Here is a 19,813-nt window from a genome sequence, read left to right as displayed (position 1 = left end):
AGCTAAAATTTTCTTTAGTTGTTGTCCATGTATGAAAATTTTAAACGAAATAGCACTTTTCGAGAAGGGATGCAGAATTCAGCTTACCCATAAAAATACGCAAGGGGAACAAAACTATGGGAGAGCATAGCTTGACAGAACACTGGGTTGGCCTGTCTGATTACAAATGGTAGCATTAATACTTTATTTAGGCTATAAATAGTGCAATTATTATAAAGTTTTATCTAAAAGGCTTCCACTGTTTATAAAAATGCATAACCTTCAAAAATATAGCTAAAAGTATATGCTTTACATGTCATTTGGTGTATAGGTAGACTTGTACTCATTTGCACTATACCCACATTTTGAATTACTCAAACATTTTTCTGTAAAATGAGCTGTATTTTTACAATACCGTGCAAAGTATACAAGATACAGGTAATATTATCCCTGTTACAATAATTACTGTATCGACTTATTGTTCAATATATGAAAGCTTTTGGATATTTTCTTTACACTACTGGGAAATTTTGGTTATTTTTTTGGCTATATGATCAGATTTAAGAAGTAAAATTTTAAATTAATAACTTCTATGACTCAATAAAGATGCAAACTAAGTACTAAAGAGTTTCGTTATTTATTGCAGCTCATGATTTTTTTTACAATATTGTAGATTTAAATTAATTTTTATTTTTTATATTTACCTCAGCAATATATCATACTTCAAAATATGTTTTTGTGACAAGCGTAGGTAATATATTGTCCAAGTTGTTGTGGATTCTCTCTCTTCAACTGTATTTAAAGAATGGCTCAGAACTGCCAGGTTTAAACCTATCCCACAAAGCCATTCCTAATACTATGCAAATGAGCCTGTGAGTGATAGCTTTAATAGACTTCATCATATCCCAATATACTCTTAACACATCAGCCATAGCACTTTAAAGTCAAGTGAAATGTGTACGCCATCAGCGGGACTGCGAGGTGTCACTGCTCCCACAGCATCCTGCCGAGTGTGACGCCCTCGCCACAGCACATCCTCATCGGGATTCACTAGCACGCATACACAAGCACTCTCAACTTTTATTCTTTCAAACTCTGCCCTATATTTATCTATTCAGATTTAGTATTCACTTATCACATCACAAACCAAAAAGATGTTTAATTTACAGCTGAAGGGAGCATTCTATGTAAATTCCACTTTTCATGCATGTTTGAGTACCGTACTCCTGTATTTTTGCATTCGAGGGTTAAGTGATCAGAAAATGGCTGTTTTCACCTACCCTCTATTCCCACCTACTTCTCTGAACTTACCTGCGATTATTCACTCCAACTCTGGTTCATCCTTACAGAGTTAAAAAATGTCACATAAAGAAAATCTGCTGCTGGTGAAATTACAAAGAACCTATTTTGCTTTGTTAAATCTATGCATTTTACAATGTACAATAATGATCAATGAACATTATAGTTTAATACTAAAAGCTTGTGTCTCCTTTAATGACACAAGTAGGCCTGTCACAGTAAGTACTATATGGACTTATCATTCAATATATGAAAGCTTAAACTATATATTTTTAGGGCTCGGTATTTACCGTGTGCACAATTTCTTTATAACAGTGTGGAGATTTGGTGTATTTTTGTTTTAATACAATACGATTTGAGATGTAAAGGTTAAGTAAATGACCTCTATGACAAATTATTGGTTTATTCTGCCATTTATTTGTTTTGAGTTTAAATGATACTGTCTATTTTAAAATGGTTCACTGGGATTATCTTGCATTATTGTTATTGTCTCAGTGGCATAAAGTTTCAATATCAGGGCACTATATCTCTGTTGCAATATGCTTCAAATTGTGTTATTGTGACAAACCTAGACATAAGAAAGTGCTTATGCTGGATTTTCAAAGCAAATTTTAAAACTGTTGTCTATGTCAGGAATGTGGTTTCACAGTCATGCCAGAATTGGGAAGGGACCCCCATTGATAATATGTGTTGTAATATGATATGAAAAGGTCGATACAAAATACAATATAAAATTTATGAAATGATCATCTTTTCATATCTCTTACTATTTGTGGACTTTCCTAGAACTGTACCTCTCATATTTACCCACAAAGCCCTATGCTGCTGTGCTCCTTTGCCCATCTCCTGGTTCAGTGTGCCTACTCGCAGCTTTCCATCCACATTTTCCCACTTTTATCAAGTTTTCCAGTATGAAAAATAATTTAAAATTTTGCTAACTATGCCATCAATACAATCCTGTCTATGTGTTTGTTTGAACGGCAGTAACGGCTCAGGGACCTCGGAGGACCTGTTCTGGAAGCTGGATGCCCTGCAGACTTTTATTCGGGACCTGCACTGGCCGGAGGAGGAGTTTGGGAAACACCTGGAAACACGTCTGAAGCTCATGTCCAGTGATATGATTGAGTCCTGTGTCAAGAGGTAAGGATATACCCTGCATTTTCATAGCAGCACACAGATATGCCTGAAAAGTGCAAATTATATGCATTTAAGTTAATCAAAGACTCCACCATTTTATAACATGAAATCATAACATCCTCCACTTGAAGAGATATATTAATGATATTTTTTTGTGTGTAGCTATAAATAGCTCAGGAGCTCATTCTCCATCAGGCTCCTACAAAAGCTCCGCACAAAAAGTGAGAGATACAGGGCTACATTCATACCATACTCCAGCTACTGTGTCCAAATAATTTCCCTTGCAGATAAAAAAAATGGTCTAAGTAGCCCATTGACATCCTAGGTCTTTTTTAAATATTATAAGTATACTATGCATCTTTAAACCGATATTAAGATCAGAGAATCTTTCATTAAAGTACTTTACAAACAAGTAGATGTGATTAAGGGACAATGAAGTATGCACCAGCTCAGTTGGGAGATTGCTCATCTTCTGACTTTGACATAAGAATAGTTGGTAGAGCAGTCAGATCCATATACTCAAAGGTTCAAACCCAGCTCCCACAGATGAAAACTGTTGTTGTGTCTTTTGGCTATAGACTTAACCCACCCCACCCGCAGTGCCTGTGTATGGATGAATGTCCTTGATGTAAAGCATTTTGTTTAACTTCAAGGTTGAAAAGTGTTATATAAATATGATAATTTTCAATTAAACAGAGAATTACTTAATCACAATGGTAAACATTATTATAAAAATTGTCATGCCTCCCTCTGTAACTGCTGCATTGAGCCTTGTCATTTTGGTCTTAAACTGTGTGTATTAACCCACTCTATATGATCCTGGTGTGGTGAGCTTCATTTAACTGGTCACACTCAATCCACTTCTTCATACAGTCCATGTACCCTCCTGTCTGCAGAACACGAGCTGCCTTTGAGGTGAAGCTGCAGAGGAGCAGTCGGACCACAGACTTCCGCGTGCCCCAGTCCATCTGTACCATGTTCAATGTGATGGTGGATGCCCGGGTGCAGTCTGCCAAACTGTGTGCCATGGACCTGGGTCAGGAGGTACCAAACTCATTGGCTCTGTCTCTCTCTCTTTCTCTTTCTTTTTCAGTTTTTTATCACATTAATCTTCATTTCGTAAGCCACCTCAAATTTCCTTTTTTTCTGCTTTTGTCTTGTGAAAGTTTGTGAGAGACTGGGTAAGTGTGGCTACAGATTTAATGGAACTCTCACCTGTCTATTCCCCAGTGTATAATTAGTCATCAGTTTTTCCTGCCTGTCTTTCTCCTTTTGAATTGTTTGGATTTCATTAGCATATGTGTAGATAGCATTGAATATACATGGGCTCTAAGTGAGACGTCTCGGATTTCACAGAATCTCATACCAATTACTGACAAAGAATTCATTACTGCACGGTCCTTCACTGTTATGTTAGTGCCACCAAGCCAAACAAAAGGGTTTCTCACCAGCTCACGTTTTACATGAGACGGAGTGAAAACCGACTTTTGTTAAATGTAACACTTTGAAGTGGCAAGAGGACCCAAGGGTAAACAAAAAGAGGAAAATACTATGATAACGGGGATGTATTTGCTGCAGAAATTGAAATCACGAAGATGATTTTCCAGACTTAAGATGTTTCAGGCTAAGACATCTTTTTGATTTAAAGGTGCATTGTGCACCTTTTGTGGAGAATCTATCACCTGCTTGTTTCTATGGGATTACCTTACATTTATTCAATTACAGGTGGTTTTATAGCTCAAAAATACCTAGAAAATCAGGCATTCTGACTGTGAGCAGGCCTGACTCTCCACAGCTCTGACCTGTAACTTGGTTTGGTTTGGTCTCCATGAAGATAGAAAGGTTTAATACCATAGTGTGAAACATGGAGAAAAGCATTTGATGGACCCTCTGTCAGAAAAGTTACATAATGCACCTTTAAGCCAAATAATTACAGTTTGACAAGGTCTTTGAGAACAATGGGATAAAACAGTATCATTCAAATATTCTGTAGATGAATGTGTCTAAATATTACTGGAGAGTCTTGTTTTAATTATTGCAATTAAAAGCGCTGTGCTTTATTTTTACTGTGTTCAAAATGTAAAAAAACACAACTATTGGTGCAGTGGTCCGAAGTTATTCCTCACTTACCCTATCCCTTCCGAGCATCCTAATCATTCACCATAATGAATTTAGAAGTCAGATTGAAGTTTTGCTGGCACGGTAATGCTAACAACATCTGACTGATTCTCAGAGGATAAAAACTTAAAAATTAGATGCAGACTGCACACAGCAGGCTATCTTAAAGCTGTACCATGTAACTTTTCTAGAGGAGGGTCCATCCCCTCATTTCTATGGATATGTCATTACTCTGCCTAGAATGTTCCGCAGTATTTCATTAAACAGCTCTACCTTACATTTATTAAATTAAAGATGTTTTTACTGCTTGAAAATCCCTAGAAAAACAGGCATTCTGTCTGTGAGCCGGGCCGCCTATCCACAGATCTGACCTGTAACTTGGTCTGGTTTGGTCTCGGTGAAGATAGAAAGGTTTAATACCACACGGTGGAACATTCCAGACAACGTAAGAGCATCTCCATGGAGAAAAGTGTTTGACGGACCCTCCACCAGGAAAGTTACACAGTGCACCTTTAAGAACTGCTCATACATAATTTCTGTATTGGGGTAAAACAAATTTAGCTTATATACAGAAATAAATACACAACAAGTTTAAGGGGCTGTAAGAAAACTCCTAATCATGAAGTATAAAGTTGAGATCTGCAAACTTTGTCAAGTCAGATCTCAACAACATGTAAGGTTGAATCTGAGCATTAGAGTTCAGTCCAGTGGATAGAGGTGCAGCGTCCCTGAGCTATTATTTAACTAACACTAATTAAACACATATTAATTATACTTTCATACCCTAAAAACTACATTAACATTTTTTTGTTAATGTACAGGGCCTGCAACCTTTTTGTCTCCATGGAAATGTTAATGTTTTGGTTTAGAATTTCCATATTATTCTATTAATCTAATCCGTCTTGCATTTATTGAACTACAGGTGTTATTTATTGCTCAAAAATATCTTAAACAGCTCCGAGTGGGGTCACCACTCCACAAACCTGACCTGTAATTTGGCTTGCAAGTCTCCATGGAGATTCTTAAGTGTGTGTCTATACTGTGGAACATTTTAAGCACATCTCCATGGAGACAAACAGGTGATGGACCCTTATTAGGACAAGTAAAACAGAGCACCTTTAACCTTGATAATTCTAATATACATGCAAGAGTAGGAAAAGAAAAGTAAGACCTTGTTGCTGTTGGTTGGTGTCATAGTAACCAGTGTTTTGTGTGTTCCTGCAGAGACAATACCATTCTCAAATCGACAATCTGATCGAGGAGACAGTGAGGGAGATGACGACGCTGCTGGTGGCCAAGGTACAGCCTGTTCCAATCACATCTGCGCTACTATTCCATATGCACACAGTTTAGACTCTAAAGATTGCAATGCCAACAAATAATGTGCAGTTTAAAGGTCCTATATTACACAAAATGGACTCTTGTGAGCCATGTTATAATGTTGTTACCGTATCAAAAACATATCTAGAGTTGTGTTTTGTTTCATTCGCACATGTTTGAGTAATCCTGGTTTATTAGTCTATTTACGTAGCCAAAGCTCAAAATGCTCTGTTCCACATTGTGATGTCATGAAGCAGTAGTTTTCAAGTTAAGAGCTACATTTTACCTTTTGCTCGGTAGAGACTGGAAATTTCAGAGTTGAAATCATCCAAATAATTCCAGTGATGATGTGTGGAATAAACACAGTGGAGCATTTCTTTTATTACCACATGGCATCACAAGGAGTGTTTTCTTTTTGAGAAACACTCATCTTAAATATGCAGGATTTGTGTGTTAAACATGTGTGAATGAAGCAAAACATAACACCAGGTTTGTTTGTGATGAGCAAACAACATTATAATATCTTTTTATCTATTTTTATCATTTATCTTTAACATATATTTTAAATGTATTGTGTACTAAGTCTAATTTAAAATTAAACAAATGTACATGAAAACACATTATTCAAAATATTCTGCCTAATGCCATATTTATTACTGTGAAAAATAACATTACAGTTTATAGTTTAGTTGTCTCTGTTTTTCTCTGTGTCCAGTTTGTGGTCATCCTAGAAGGTGTCTTAGCCAAAATCTCCAGATATGACGAAGGAACACTCTTCTCTTCTTTCCTATCTTTCACAGTAAGTATTTAATGTATTTTTAACCTATTACAATATGCTAGGATACATGAAACATATCTTTTCAATAGGCTTTTATGACACACTTGGATGGAAGTCGTATTTTTATCACTTATTAATTTGAGTGAAAATGAGAAACATGCCATTGTTTTTTTTTTATCTCATTAAATCAATATGACACATTTACCTCACAATAATGAAGTCAGATTCCTATTTTCTGAATGTAAGACTAGTGAGAATGTGTGGTCTGATAATAACTGGTCTCTGTGCTCCGTGGTCCTAACTGTGGTGCTTCTTTTGACCTCCAGGTGAAAGCAGCCTCAAAGTATGTGGATGTTCCTGTAAGTGACACCTTTTCTTCTAGATTTGACATTTGGTTCTGTTTTGGCTTTACTTAAACCATAAAAACAACTCATTTGTTCCTTAGCTCAAATCTATCAATGGCCTACTTTAAATTCCTCCTAAAAGCTGCTTTGTGAATTCAAATGCAGTGTTGGAGATTCTGTGAGGCCACTGTGGCTGTCTGTGTCTGCTGCGTGTACAAATATTTGACCATGCTTTCACATGTACTGCATCATCCAGATGGAGTGGTTGAGTTGATGTCCATTCATATGCATGTGGCCAGACACAGAGAGGCGTGCCTCGTGCCGCGCTCTCTGCCGCTCATTGGGAGTCCATGTTGTACGACACATGGCCATTCTGTCGCCGGCGTGTGCCGCTCAGATCTGGATTAACTGCCAACACTTCGGCCGGAGCAACATGCCAAATTTCAAATTAATGCCTTGTCACAGAATGTGTTGAGGCACTGCGTACCCTGGCAGGGGTCGTACTCTCAGCCCAGCACGCTAATTGTGTTCTTAATGTACAAAATGAGACTTTTAGTTGTAAAAAGAACACTCATTTGCACATTTTAAGTATTGTAGCAGATGTGTTAACCAGGTTTGTGACTGTTTTCCATAAATGCTGTCGGTAGATACAGTTTGTGCTGTGGGGACAAAACGTCTGAACCTGAGCTTTGCTCTTCACCATGTTTGATCGCAGACATTTGTACCTTTATCAAGTTCAAACTACAATAAAATACTATGTCCACTTTGGACAGACTTGCGTGATAGTGGGAGAAATTTGAATTTAGCATATTGTCTTCACTAGTGCAACCTTCTTATTTTATTCTGTTGGTATATTATAGAAAATTGAAAGTCAGGTAATCTAAGTAAATAGCATACAATAGTGCATAGCATTTGTGCAAGTGAACAAAAAAAGTGAGTGTCCCTTTGTAACTGTTGTTTTGGAGACATGCAAATAGTGTCTATTAAACAATTAGATTTAAAAAAAGAGACAGAATCATCAACATAATCTCACAAAGGTATAAAGTCATATTTCACTCTTCTGTAATGGTCCATTCACATTTTGTGCTTTACTTGAACCTCAACCTCAACTGAGACATACATTTTTGTCAATATTCCTCTTTTTACCATTAAAGCTAACTTTTATTGTGATGATTTATGTCTTTGAATGTTGCATTTGTTAAACATGATCGGACAAGAATAAAACAGTTTTCTCTTTCCTGCCTCGTGTGCTGTGGTACCGTAGAAGCCGGGGATGGACGTTGCCGATGGTTACGTGACGTTTGTGCGACACTCCCAGGACATGCTGCGTGAGAAGGTCAATGAAGAGGTGTACGTGGAGAGATTATTTGATGTGAGTAAAGCACAAAGCGATGACATTTAGAGGAGCAGATTAAACCATTCAAGTCACTTTTATCAACCCACTGTTCATGATTACACTGTTATAATCTGGCCCACACCTGGCTCTCATCTCAGCCAACAGAGCTACACAGGATTTATGCCATTACTGTGTTGTGTTAGAGAAGATAGAAACCACTGGTGGAAGGTAAAAAAGTACAAAGTAAAAGTACAATACTTAAGTACAATTTTTAGGTATCAGTACTTTACTTAAAAGTACATTGTGTAAGTTTTCTGCTGGAGGGTCTGTCAAATGTTTTTCTCCATGGAGATGTTACTGCTTTCCCTATAATGTTCCATGGCATGACATTTTCATTTAACATTTATTCATTACCAGTGTTTCCATTGCTCAAAAATACAATAATTCGTTCTGAGAATAGGAGCGACTCTCCACAGATCTAAATTGTAATGTAGTGTAGTGCTGTAACCTGCTTGTCTGCCTTTTGATCGACCGATTGGTTTAATCTATACTGTGGAACAGTCTAGACAAAGCAATAATATTTTCATGGAGACATCGTTTGGCTGACCCTCCACTAGAAATCTTACAAAGTGCATCTTTATAATGGATATTTTTTACTTCACTACAGAGCACCTATCTGTACTTTCCATACTTTCTACTGCACTACACTACGGAGACTTATTTTGTCCTGGTCTAGTTTGGGTCTATTTTTTTTTTTTTTTTGCTAATAACAGTTTTTTCCCCACAAGTTCTTTCAAGGTTGTTATGGAGGCTTTACTTAAATCAGGAAAACTGCAACCATCGCAATTAAACACTTGAGCTCCTTCTGTTGTACAAATGAGCCACAGAAGCTGTAGAGATGTAGAGACATCTGCCCAGTCGTGTTTACCCATGTGTGTGCTGCTGATCTGAGCAGGATTTTCACTAAGTGAGTCAGCAAACACCACTTCAGTTCAAGAAGATAACACTTTACCATGACCAAGAATATTTAACTTTGTACTTAAAATATTCAGTAAATATAATGTTACTACAGCTACATTTTTGTATGGCTAGTTTTTGTAAAAAGAGAAATTTTTTGAGACATTACCTCAAACTAACTCACTATAGGTCTGAAAATTGAGACGGATTTGTGTTTTTGAACAGAATAATGACTAAAAATGTAAATAGAAGAGGTGAACTTAACTTTAATTATAACTAGAAGCAGTGAAAAAGAAAAATGAGTCATATCAAGGGGCTAAGTTCTATAAATAAAGAATTCTTAGTAATAATAAAAAGGGATAAAATTAAAGATCTGGATGAGTTTGATGAAGACCAAATAACGATATCCAGACTAGTTCAACAAAAAATCTCCAAAGCTAAAACACGTATTGGATGTTCATTCTCTTAAGTTGTCAAAAAATTTAAAAAAAATAAAAAAATCAATACACAGTAAACTCTAAAACTTGTATCGAAACTAGATTCTCATTTGACCAGGCATCAGTACTGGAAAAAAATAAAATAAAAAGTTATTTTTATGATGCCTTGTCTTCTTTTGGTGTATTCGAACCAAATCTATTCTATTCTATCAAGACTCTCCATTAGTACTGAGTTTTAAATTGTATTATATTGTCTAATTAAAGGTGGCCCATGAATGAAGATTAGGAATGCACCTCTACTGATATCAGTATCTAATATCGGCTCAGGTCCAAGAAAATTTACCAGATTGGGTATTGTTCGGTCAGTATCCTAGTTTGACCTTTAATTGGATGTAATAAGAATATTTACAAGCTGATTTTGGCCCAGAACATCTCATAATGTTTGAACTTTAACTCATACAAAGCTGTTCTCTAGTTATTAACACAATATAACACAATTGGATTAGAGGTGTAATAAAATAACTGTTTTGAGAGAAAAAATAAAACATCTATTTTCAATCCCTTCACTGGTATCAGTTAATATCAGATACTTAAAGTCATATTGGTATCGGAACTGAAAAAGCTGGATCAGCGCATCCCTAATGAAGATAACATTGGTGAATTGGCGACAGGTGCAGGTCAGGAGCAAAAGCAAACAAAAAATACTCAAAGTTAGTCACTGCTGTTTTCTCCACCTCTCCCTCCAAGGCTTTACTGCTAACAGTTTTTCTCTGTCTGTCCATTCCTGTCTGTTATTGCATCAATGGTGTAGTGATGTGTTTGTATGAGAGCCCTGAGGAGAGGCTGACTGTGACTGGTAGCTCCTCCTGACTGCGTGCTGGTAGCTCTTCTTCTCTTGTTGTCAGTCTGGATCAGTTCTCCCCACGGCGCCACCAGGCCACCGAAGGTTTCTGTCGTCCTCTCCGCAGCCGTTGTGCTTTTCTTGTCCATGCCCTCTTTGTATGGCTCCTGTCTTCATGAGGTTACAATGAAAAAGGAGCTGTCTTGGATGTTGGAGTGGTACTGTTGTTGCATGAAGAATAAAATATACACAAATAAATGATGTAACATGTGAATGTTTTGGTGTCATTTGGCGAAGCAGCTTCTTCAGGAGACCATGAGTTAATCACAACTGAATCAACTTTGCAATGGGAAAGGATTCTTGTATTGGAGGAACAGAGATTTAACTTAGCACATACCAGCGTAGAAATGTGAGTGTTAGTGGAGCTGAAAAATGTCCATGGCACTCAAGTTTTCAAAAATAAAAAATCCTTCGAGACATGGACTAACTAATTTAGTAGTTTGCTTTTCAGTCTTTTCTAAAATATGAATATTGATTACACTACCATCAAAAAATATAACAAATAATATCATAGCAGAGAAAATACATGTTGTAATATTTTTTGAGCGAAAATCAAATTTGAGTGAAAGACAATAGGCTCACTTATGGGCAGCTTAAGTAAGTAAGTTTTACTAGATGAAAAGTTCATTTGTGACTTGTGGACCTCGTCATAAAAAACAAAAAAAAAAAACGCAGATATCAGCAATTATTGGTTACTGGCCACGTCAACAAGACAGGTTTTGTTTAAAAAAAACAAACTATGTCCCTATATTCTTTATAGATTCTCAGTGCTGCTTCTAAACAAGGCAGTTGTGGATATCCCTGTGCCACTGTGTAAATAGTTCGAATACTTTGAATTGCATCTATTTTCACTCTATTTGAATTACATGGTTTTTAGTCATTTTGTGTAACTAACCGCAGTGCAACAAAGTGGCTCTTGTAAAAGGTGCAGCCCAACTAAGGCCCATACTACACAGATGTTGTCCATGATCCACCGTGAATGCCCCGTTGTGCGAGTCCACAGCAGTTGTTCAATCTTTTTTGTCTAGAGTACCCTATATGTATTGTCAGTACCGTCTCGTCATTTACCGGTAACGCATAGCCACTAACGACTATTATATTTTCTTGTTTTAATGATTGTCAAGCTAAATGATCCTACAGAAACATGATTAATTGTTCAAAATGTAATGTAAAATGTTCAAAGCATTTTATATTCCAATACTTTTCAGTTCTACTTTTCTTTTAAAGATCCTATATTACGCAAAAATTACTCTTGAGACCTTTAAGTCATGTTATACTGTTGTTTCCTCTTCAAAAACAGACCTGGAATTGTGTTTTGTTTCATTTACACATGTTTGAGTAACCCTTTATTATTAGTCTGTCTGTATCTCCAAAGTTACCCCTTACATTTTGTTCAGTAGAGATTGGGATTTCCAGGGCTGAAATGATCCAAATGGCATAATATCACAAGGTAGAACAGAGTACTTCCAGTTTGAGAGAAAACTCAGCTTAAATATGCAAGGTTTTTTGTTTTAAACTTTTGTGAATTAAACAAAACACAGCTCCAGGTATTTTTTTGATGAGGAAATTTTAACATTGATCAGAAATAGAGTAATATGAGCCATTTAAATCACTCCAAGTACTGCCTAGAATGTGTAGTATCCGTTTAGGAAGCACTGGTCTACAGCAATCGGCCTATCTCAAACATTCACCAGTTACATTTTAGTCCTGTCTTCCCTGCTGTATTTACCCCATTATCTCATTTACTAAAGGGTCTTGTATTATGTCCTTCCAGATCTGTATGGCAAACATCCGAACAAGCGCAGTGTCACCGGGGCCCGATTCTAGTGTTTGCTGACGTAAACTTTACACTTGTCGTGGTTAGGCCAGAATAATGTCCATAAGCTCCTCTGAAACCGCGAGTGGCCACCAGCGCAGTTAGCCCACATTCTCCTCTGTCTCTTAGCTTCGGCACAGAGCTCATTTCTTAAAAGAGGGTCAAAAAGGAGCCCCTAATCTTTGCTTTATGTGCCGATCCCCCCCTCCCCTCCACGCTGCTTTCCCCTTGCTGAGCTGATCTGCTAACTTCAGCCCGTTTCCCCTGGTGAGGATTACAACTGCTGGAGAATACACGCAGACAAAAGAGCTAGCTTGTTATGAAGCTGTCTATCTCCCGGCTCACTTGTTTGTTTACTTCCTGTCTGACAATGGCGGAGTCCAAAGAGATTGTAGCTCAAGTGGCTTTGGAACATTCCATCTTGGGGGTATCGATTAAGATGAGCTAACAAGCGAGGCGTTTTAGTGAGGTCAAAGTGCGTAGGCAGGAAATCACACACTGCTGAGTAAATTATAAACATGTTACAATGGATGACAGAATCTATTTTGTTGATTTATTATGCGTAAATGACTGACATTACTAACAAATTTGGTGGAAAATAACAAAGAAACAAGAAATTCTTAATACTTACTGAAACACTTAATGGGCAACACTGGCTCGTGTGGTAGAGATTGGTAATCAGAGAGGTTGAGGTAAACTTTTTGGTGTTGGCACAGGATGGTAGTCATGTCTCTGTTGTACGGCCTCAGGGCAGCTATGGCTATGAAAGTAGATTCCCACCATAGAGTATGAGAAGTGTGCAGAATATAAACCACTGGACTCTGAATGGACATGGACATTACACATCTTCATCTTCAGGACCTTTGTGTACCATTTGTGTGCAGAGTGTAGAGAGAGGAGTGGGTTGTGGGAGTTTTTTTTGGTCCTTTTTTGTACATTTTTTCTTTTTGTTCTGTATAATACAAAAAAAAAAGGAAGGAATTGTGTGCAATATGGCCTAATGTAGCTCTTTGAAAACCTCAAGCTTGTAAAGCACATAAACCTAAGCCATTTCAAATATTACACTTTTCTACAACCTTTTTTTTTTTTTTTACAACCTTTGACTATGTCTGGGGGCTGGGTGATACAGTATATATCTGTTCCAATATCGGTATCGGCAGAGGGATTTAACCATCAGTCGATATCAAGGAAAAAATCTGCCATATGGCATTTTTCTGCTGCTGTCTCGCGTGTGCTCATGAGTCATTCGCAGCTGTCCATATATTTAATATTGGTATCCGCTCAAAAAATACTGGACCAAAATTTAGGCTGTCATGAAATGTTACATACAATATTCATTTAAAACATATTGGCTTTGTGTTGGGAGCTTAAAACATAGAATTTAGTGCAGTAGTCTTTATTTTGTTTTATTGTCAAATAAAAAGTCACAAAGAGGACTGAACAAGCAGCACGTGCAAACATCTGCCAAAAACAACAAGAACTGGAAAAAACAATTTCCATCTTCACCCCTTGCAGCTAATCCAATCCTGAGATCTCCGATGTTGTGCTGACCGGTGGGAACTTTGTGATGCCAGTTGACCAGATTAAATACGGTCTTGGGCAGAAACGTGGAATACAGGAGCCACAGTGTCATTGATTGTAAAAAGATTACACCTCAAATCACTTCGCAGGTCTACAAAGCGTTTCATTTGACACATGTATTCAGAGGAAAATGAGGAGCTAGGATTTTGCAACTTGGTTTACACAAAGAATACAGCTCTACAGGTTGTAGTATTTCCTGAATTTAAAAAGGGACAGATGAAACAAAACATTTGAAAGAAGCCTAAAATAGATGGTTAGCACTATACAAAGCAGGGCTGCACAATTTATAACATCAAATCAAAAATAGCTATTTGAAAAGGTGCAATTACCAAATCCCAAAGACTGCAAGTATTTTTTAGATCAGTGGTTCTCAAACTGCCAATTTAGTACACATTTTTGTCCTCCTTTGGTCTAGACCTTGTTTAGAACTACTATATGTAGCTTGTGTACTCCTTTTTAGTCCTGGTTTAGACCTAGTACTTTTTTAGACCTGGGTTAGATCTGGTGGTACTTGGTAGGAAAAGTTTGAGAATCATTATTTTGATGAGAGAATGTCTTCTGTAAACAACTAAATATCCTTTTTAATTGAAATTTGCTTGTATTAGTTAATCTGTTCATATTTCAACCTGCTTTCACATGTTAATTCTCCTGGAGTTGTTTACATTGTGCTCTCTGAACAGAATCATACTTTTTTAAAAAATACCGGTATATTGCAAGTCAATCAAAATCACGCATACTTGGGTCATCAGCTGCACTAAGAAGATTATGTCACATTTCATTTTTATTTTTAAATAGGTTTCAATGTCAGTGGGTTGTGTCTTTGGCCTAAAAATCACTATCTTATGAATCTGAGACATATTAAAGCAAGATAATACTCATGTTTACAATGATTTTAGTGCTAAGACTGATGATCTGCACCAGACCTTTTTAACTGACATGTGACCTACTTATTCCCCTAATCTTATTCCAGAAGTCTACGTGTATTTATTATGTTGTTTTTTTACACCTTTTTTCACAAACTGTAAATGGATTATAGTCAGTGTAATACCATTTTGTCAGTGCCTCTTTTTTTAAATCCAATCCTAGCTGGTTTAAAATGATTTATTTCTTTGTAGTGACGTGTTTATGTGATGTTCTGGCCTTTGCTATTCTCTACGACTATGTGATTTAGGTTATTTTATTTTATTTTTTAGGTTAGGTTACTGCTTTGTATTAGGTTGCAAAAACACAATTTCTATGAAGACAATATTGTTAATTTTATTCCCTTTTCACACACAAAAAAAGTTGAAATAAATGTAATTCTTTTATTGTACAGATTTGTTGAGAAGCATCTGAAAACTTGCAGACAATGAGCAACCATTTTAACTCAATACTTTGTCAATGGTTTGTTGAATTCCACCTTCTATACAGCACAATTTGAAAGCAGTTCATTAATTCATATTTAAATGTTATAATCTGTTTGCTGTTTAATTTAAAAGTAGGTTAGATTTAATGACAACTGTCAATGAGCAACTTGAAGATTCAATTTATATTGTTGTGTCCTTGGGCAAGACACTTAACCCACCTCGCCTCCAATATCTGTGTACAGTGGTGTGTGAATGTGTGTATGTGTGTATGAATGGGTGAGTGGTTCCTTGATGTAAAGTGCTTTGAGTCTTTGATGGTGGAAAAACACAATATAAAAATCTGACCATTTACTACTGAGCATTACAGCCAAAAATCATTAAAACTATATATATTTTTTAAAATTATTGTTTCACATTTAATGTCACATCCTTGTCTCCTTTGAAATAGATATTTTTAAACCCCTACTCCTACTGAGGAACATTTTCTTGCCAAAAATGCCAAGCAGGTGCTTTACCCTTCATCCAAAAAGTTACACAGCGTACCTTTCAATATTAGAGGAACTATTTACACTGTCAGCATTCTGTTTATTCGCTTACTGTTCTTATCTCTAAAAGAGATTGCTACATGTCAAAGGAGACCCCCACCCCTCCCTCTGTGTTTAAATTCTTGAAGGACTGTCTGAAGAGTGCTGGATTAAAGCAGATGTGCTCACTGATAATAGACTGAGGGCTTAGCCTGCTGCAGCCACGATCGCTGATTAAAAAAGCTCTGTGTGTGTTTGTGTGTTTGGATGAGCCAAATCCAGCATCCACTGATACACCACTGCTCCCTGCCTCACCATGCCATCCCCACCACTAAGGAAGGGACAATAAACAATAAACAATAATGTAATTTATCATGATAAAAATGAAGACAATACTTTTTTTTTTTTTTTTTACTTTTTATACAATCGTGATAATCGCCAACTAAGAAAATTGCCATGGTATAACCAGAATGAGCAGAAAAAGCTGTGTATCCATCCTCTTCTAGGTCATTGTTGTTTTCACTTATAACAAAGTACAATACTATTGAGTTTATCCATAATTATGCTGCATTGTGTAACTTTTCTGGTAGAGGGTCCATCATATGCTTTTCTCCATGGAGTTGTTATTGCTTTGTTTGGAATCTTTCACAGTACGGCATTAAACCTTTCTATCATTATGGAGACCAAACCAGACCAAGTTACAGGCCAGATTTGTGGAGAGGCAACCTTGTTTACATTCAGAATACCTGTTTTTCTAGGTATTTTTGAGCTGTTTAAAGTCATACTGTGGAATATTCCAGGCAGAGCAATGACATATCCATAGAAACAAAGAGGTGACGGACCCCCAACCAAAACATTACATAATGCACCTTTAAATTATACTTATTAATATCCATAACATTTTAAAACCGTCAGTAACTTTAATAATTATTGTGGTTATTATTGTGTAATTATTAATCACAATTAATTTGACACAATTTAAAATATGAATCATAATTTGGGATGTTTTTTTTGGGTTTTTTTTTTTTTTTTTTAATAGCCAAATATACTTCAATTGTATAAAAATGTGCTTTAATACCCTTAACATAGGTTTTGTATGACATTGACCACTGCAAAAAAAAAAATAAAAATAAAGATAACTGTGACACCAAATTTCAATATTGTCCCATGACCAAAACCACAGGGCTGCGAGTAGGAGGGGCCAAAAAAGAGGATATAGTCAGTGGGGGTCTTTGAGACTTAGAGCAATGCCCCAGCGCGGGCGGGAGCTGCGGATACAGGGATTACATAGGTCAATTATACACTTAATCTGCCCGTGTGGGGGATTAGGAGCAGCTCATTGATTGATTTGAAGTATTTCCGTTGACCTTGGTTAGTTATCAGATTGAGCGGCGTGGTAAAATTGCACTTCTCTGTGTGACCAAAGTGAAATCGCTTTTTAATCGCGGCTGCTCTGTCTCTGTGCTGCGCTTAAAACCAGCTGCAGGGGTCACGGGGACTAGATGACGAGGGGGATTGAAGATGATGTTCTGCTCAAGAATAAGCGAGGGGCTGCTGCGAGGTGGGGCTAAAGAGCAACTGGGCAGTATATGTGTTGTTAAGGATACTGTCAGACCACTTGGCTGGCCCAGACCCTGCACCACTTTACTGCTGTGGTCACGGACTGCCTGCCCCCTCCACATCCGCAAGTGAACAATTTAATCAACACTGAGATCAAGTGGCACGCAAACATAACTTCTCTGCCAGGACTTATCCAGCGAGCATTAAAGCTGTTAAACCTGCAGCTGGGATAGCAATGAATACTCCCTTAGTTGGGTCATAATGGAACTACTTGCACAAAATGTTCTGTTTTATATTAATACACCATCACCAATAAACACTATTACTATATTATATGTATTTTAGAGGTTGTGTATTACACAAAACTGATTCTTGTGAGCTTAAAGCCATGTTAGAATGTTCAATCCAGGGCTGAAATTATCCAAATGATTCTAGTGAAGGTGTATGGAGTTTAAAAACACAGTGGAGCATTTTGTATACTGCATCACAAGATGGAACAGAGAATTTTCAGTTTGAGAGAAGAATGAACTCTGAAGTATGCAGTGTGTTAAACCTGTGTGAATGAAACAAAACACAACTCCAGTTATGTTTTTGAGGAAAAAAGAGAAGCAAATATCCACATTGGAAATTACTTGGACACAGTAGCTCACACATTACATTATAATAACAAAAAACAAGAATTATAAATGATATTAAAATTCCAAATAAGTATGAGAAGAATTGTACAAGAATTAAAAATATAGTGGATCTAAATTATATCTCGGCTATATTGAAGAGGCAGGATAAGGAGAAACAAAGATGACTACATTACTGATTAATATAACTATACACTAATTGGTTGATTTGATAACTCTTGAGCATCGTTTCTCATGGCATGTGTTATGTCTATTCTGCAATTAACAACCCATCAATACATATTTTGACTCTTGCTCATGGGTTTCAGAGTGACGAAGAATTTGCACTGTTTCCATTGCAATTAACATAACATATTGGTCATACTATTTTGAATGAATGGTGAAAAGTCCTCAAAATGGAACCTGTAAACAGAAAGCTGACATCTATGAATAATCTTTTTTGGTTTCATTTTTTTTTTATTTGTTTGGTTTGGGTTGTACCATCTCATAGAATTTTCAATGAGACTATAACCTATGGAGATTACAAGATGCACTAAACATACAGCAAATATTATAACCAAATATATCAAATATTACTGTTAATATTCATGTCTTGCAATTTTGTAATTTATCTAATATAGCAATAAGGCTCATCCCAGCCGTCTTTAGTTTGCGACGTATTCAAACAGAAACAATTTGTATTGAGTTTGCACTGAGGCCCTATTCAGTGTGCAAACTAAAGCAGACTGTCCTTATTTAGGGTGTGGGTGGGTGTGTGTGTGTGTGTGTGTGTGTGTGTGTGTGTGTGTGTGTGTGTGCGTGCGCGTGCGTGTGTGTGTGTGTAATACGTCTTGGTTCATGACAATAGCTCAGCCTTTTGCATTTAGAGCCCCTGTGATCCCAGTGATTAGACTACTACATCTGGACTGTTCTTAAAGCCTCCTTCAGCATTCCCTCACTCAGCTGTTTATACAACATGCCCCACTATCTCCACTCCTGTTGTAACTAATATATATATATATATATAGCAGTGTTTTGAACAGTATTACATAATAGTGATGATCAAATATGGATTTCTTTGAGCTGATACTGTTATCTGATATTTGACTTACAGTTGTAATACTTATATTTTATATACCAATATCAAAGGTGCATGAATGTTCCACGGTATAACATTAAACATCTAGCATTTATACATTACGGGTGTTTCTGTTAAATTTCTTCTGTGAATAGGGGCGACTCTCCACAGATCTGATTTGTAATGTAGTGTAGTGCTGTAACCTGCTTGTCTTCCTCTTGATAGATAGGTTTAATCCAGGGATCTCCAACCTGTAGCTCGGGAGCTACCAGTAGCTCTCCACCCCCTTCCAAGTAGCTCGCCCAAGGATTTCTGAATTATATGTATTGTGCTTAATAATTAAAATCTGATCAATTACCTTTGTAAATGTGTAATTTTGATGCCTAACTTGTGCACTTAAATGGATAATGTTTTATGTTTAATATGCATCTAACTGTACCAGTCTAAAGCATGCCATAGCTCTTCTACTTTCTCAATTTCTTGCGACCTCTAAAATGAGTAGCTCTCTGGCATTTTTGTTTCATAAAGATGGCTCACCAGAGGAAAAAGGTTGGAGACCCCTGGTTTAATCTATACTGTGGAACATTCTAGACAAAGCAATAACATTTCCATGGAAACAAGCAAGTGGCCACATGTATTTATCAAGTTAAGATAAAATTCAAATTTTTTAAAATTTCACTTTTCGTCA

General features: G+C 36.8%; 1 protein-coding gene across 7 annotated transcripts in view; it reads left to right on the top strand.

Moving 5' to 3' along the window:
- The window catches only part of cadpsa (Ca2+-dependent activator protein for secretion a), a 109,286-nt gene that overhangs the window by 71,046 nt on the left and 18,427 nt on the right, over positions 1-19,813 (top strand). For all 7 annotated transcript variants that reach the window (XM_055160769.1, XM_055160768.1, XM_055160766.1 and 4 more), the window contains 6 exons: positions 2,263-2,418; positions 3,312-3,459; positions 5,758-5,832; positions 6,569-6,652; positions 6,958-6,990; positions 8,240-8,347. In XM_055160769.1, the coding sequence (XP_055016744.1) occupies positions 2,263-2,418; positions 3,312-3,459; positions 5,758-5,832; positions 6,569-6,652; positions 6,958-6,990; positions 8,240-8,347 (604 nt within the window). The remainder of the gene's footprint in view (positions 1-2,262; positions 2,419-3,311; positions 3,460-5,757; positions 5,833-6,568; positions 6,653-6,957; positions 6,991-8,239; positions 8,348-19,813) is intronic.

The sequence above is a fragment of the Boleophthalmus pectinirostris genome, unplaced genomic scaffold (genome assembly GCF_026225935.1).
Source record: "Boleophthalmus pectinirostris isolate CB_2022bp ecotype Guang Dong unplaced genomic scaffold, ASM2622593v1 HiC_scaffold_3, whole genome shotgun sequence".
Classification (NCBI taxonomy): domain Eukaryota; kingdom Metazoa; phylum Chordata; class Actinopteri; order Gobiiformes; family Gobiidae; genus Boleophthalmus; species Boleophthalmus pectinirostris.
This window is presented reverse-complemented; position numbering and strand designations above follow the sequence as displayed.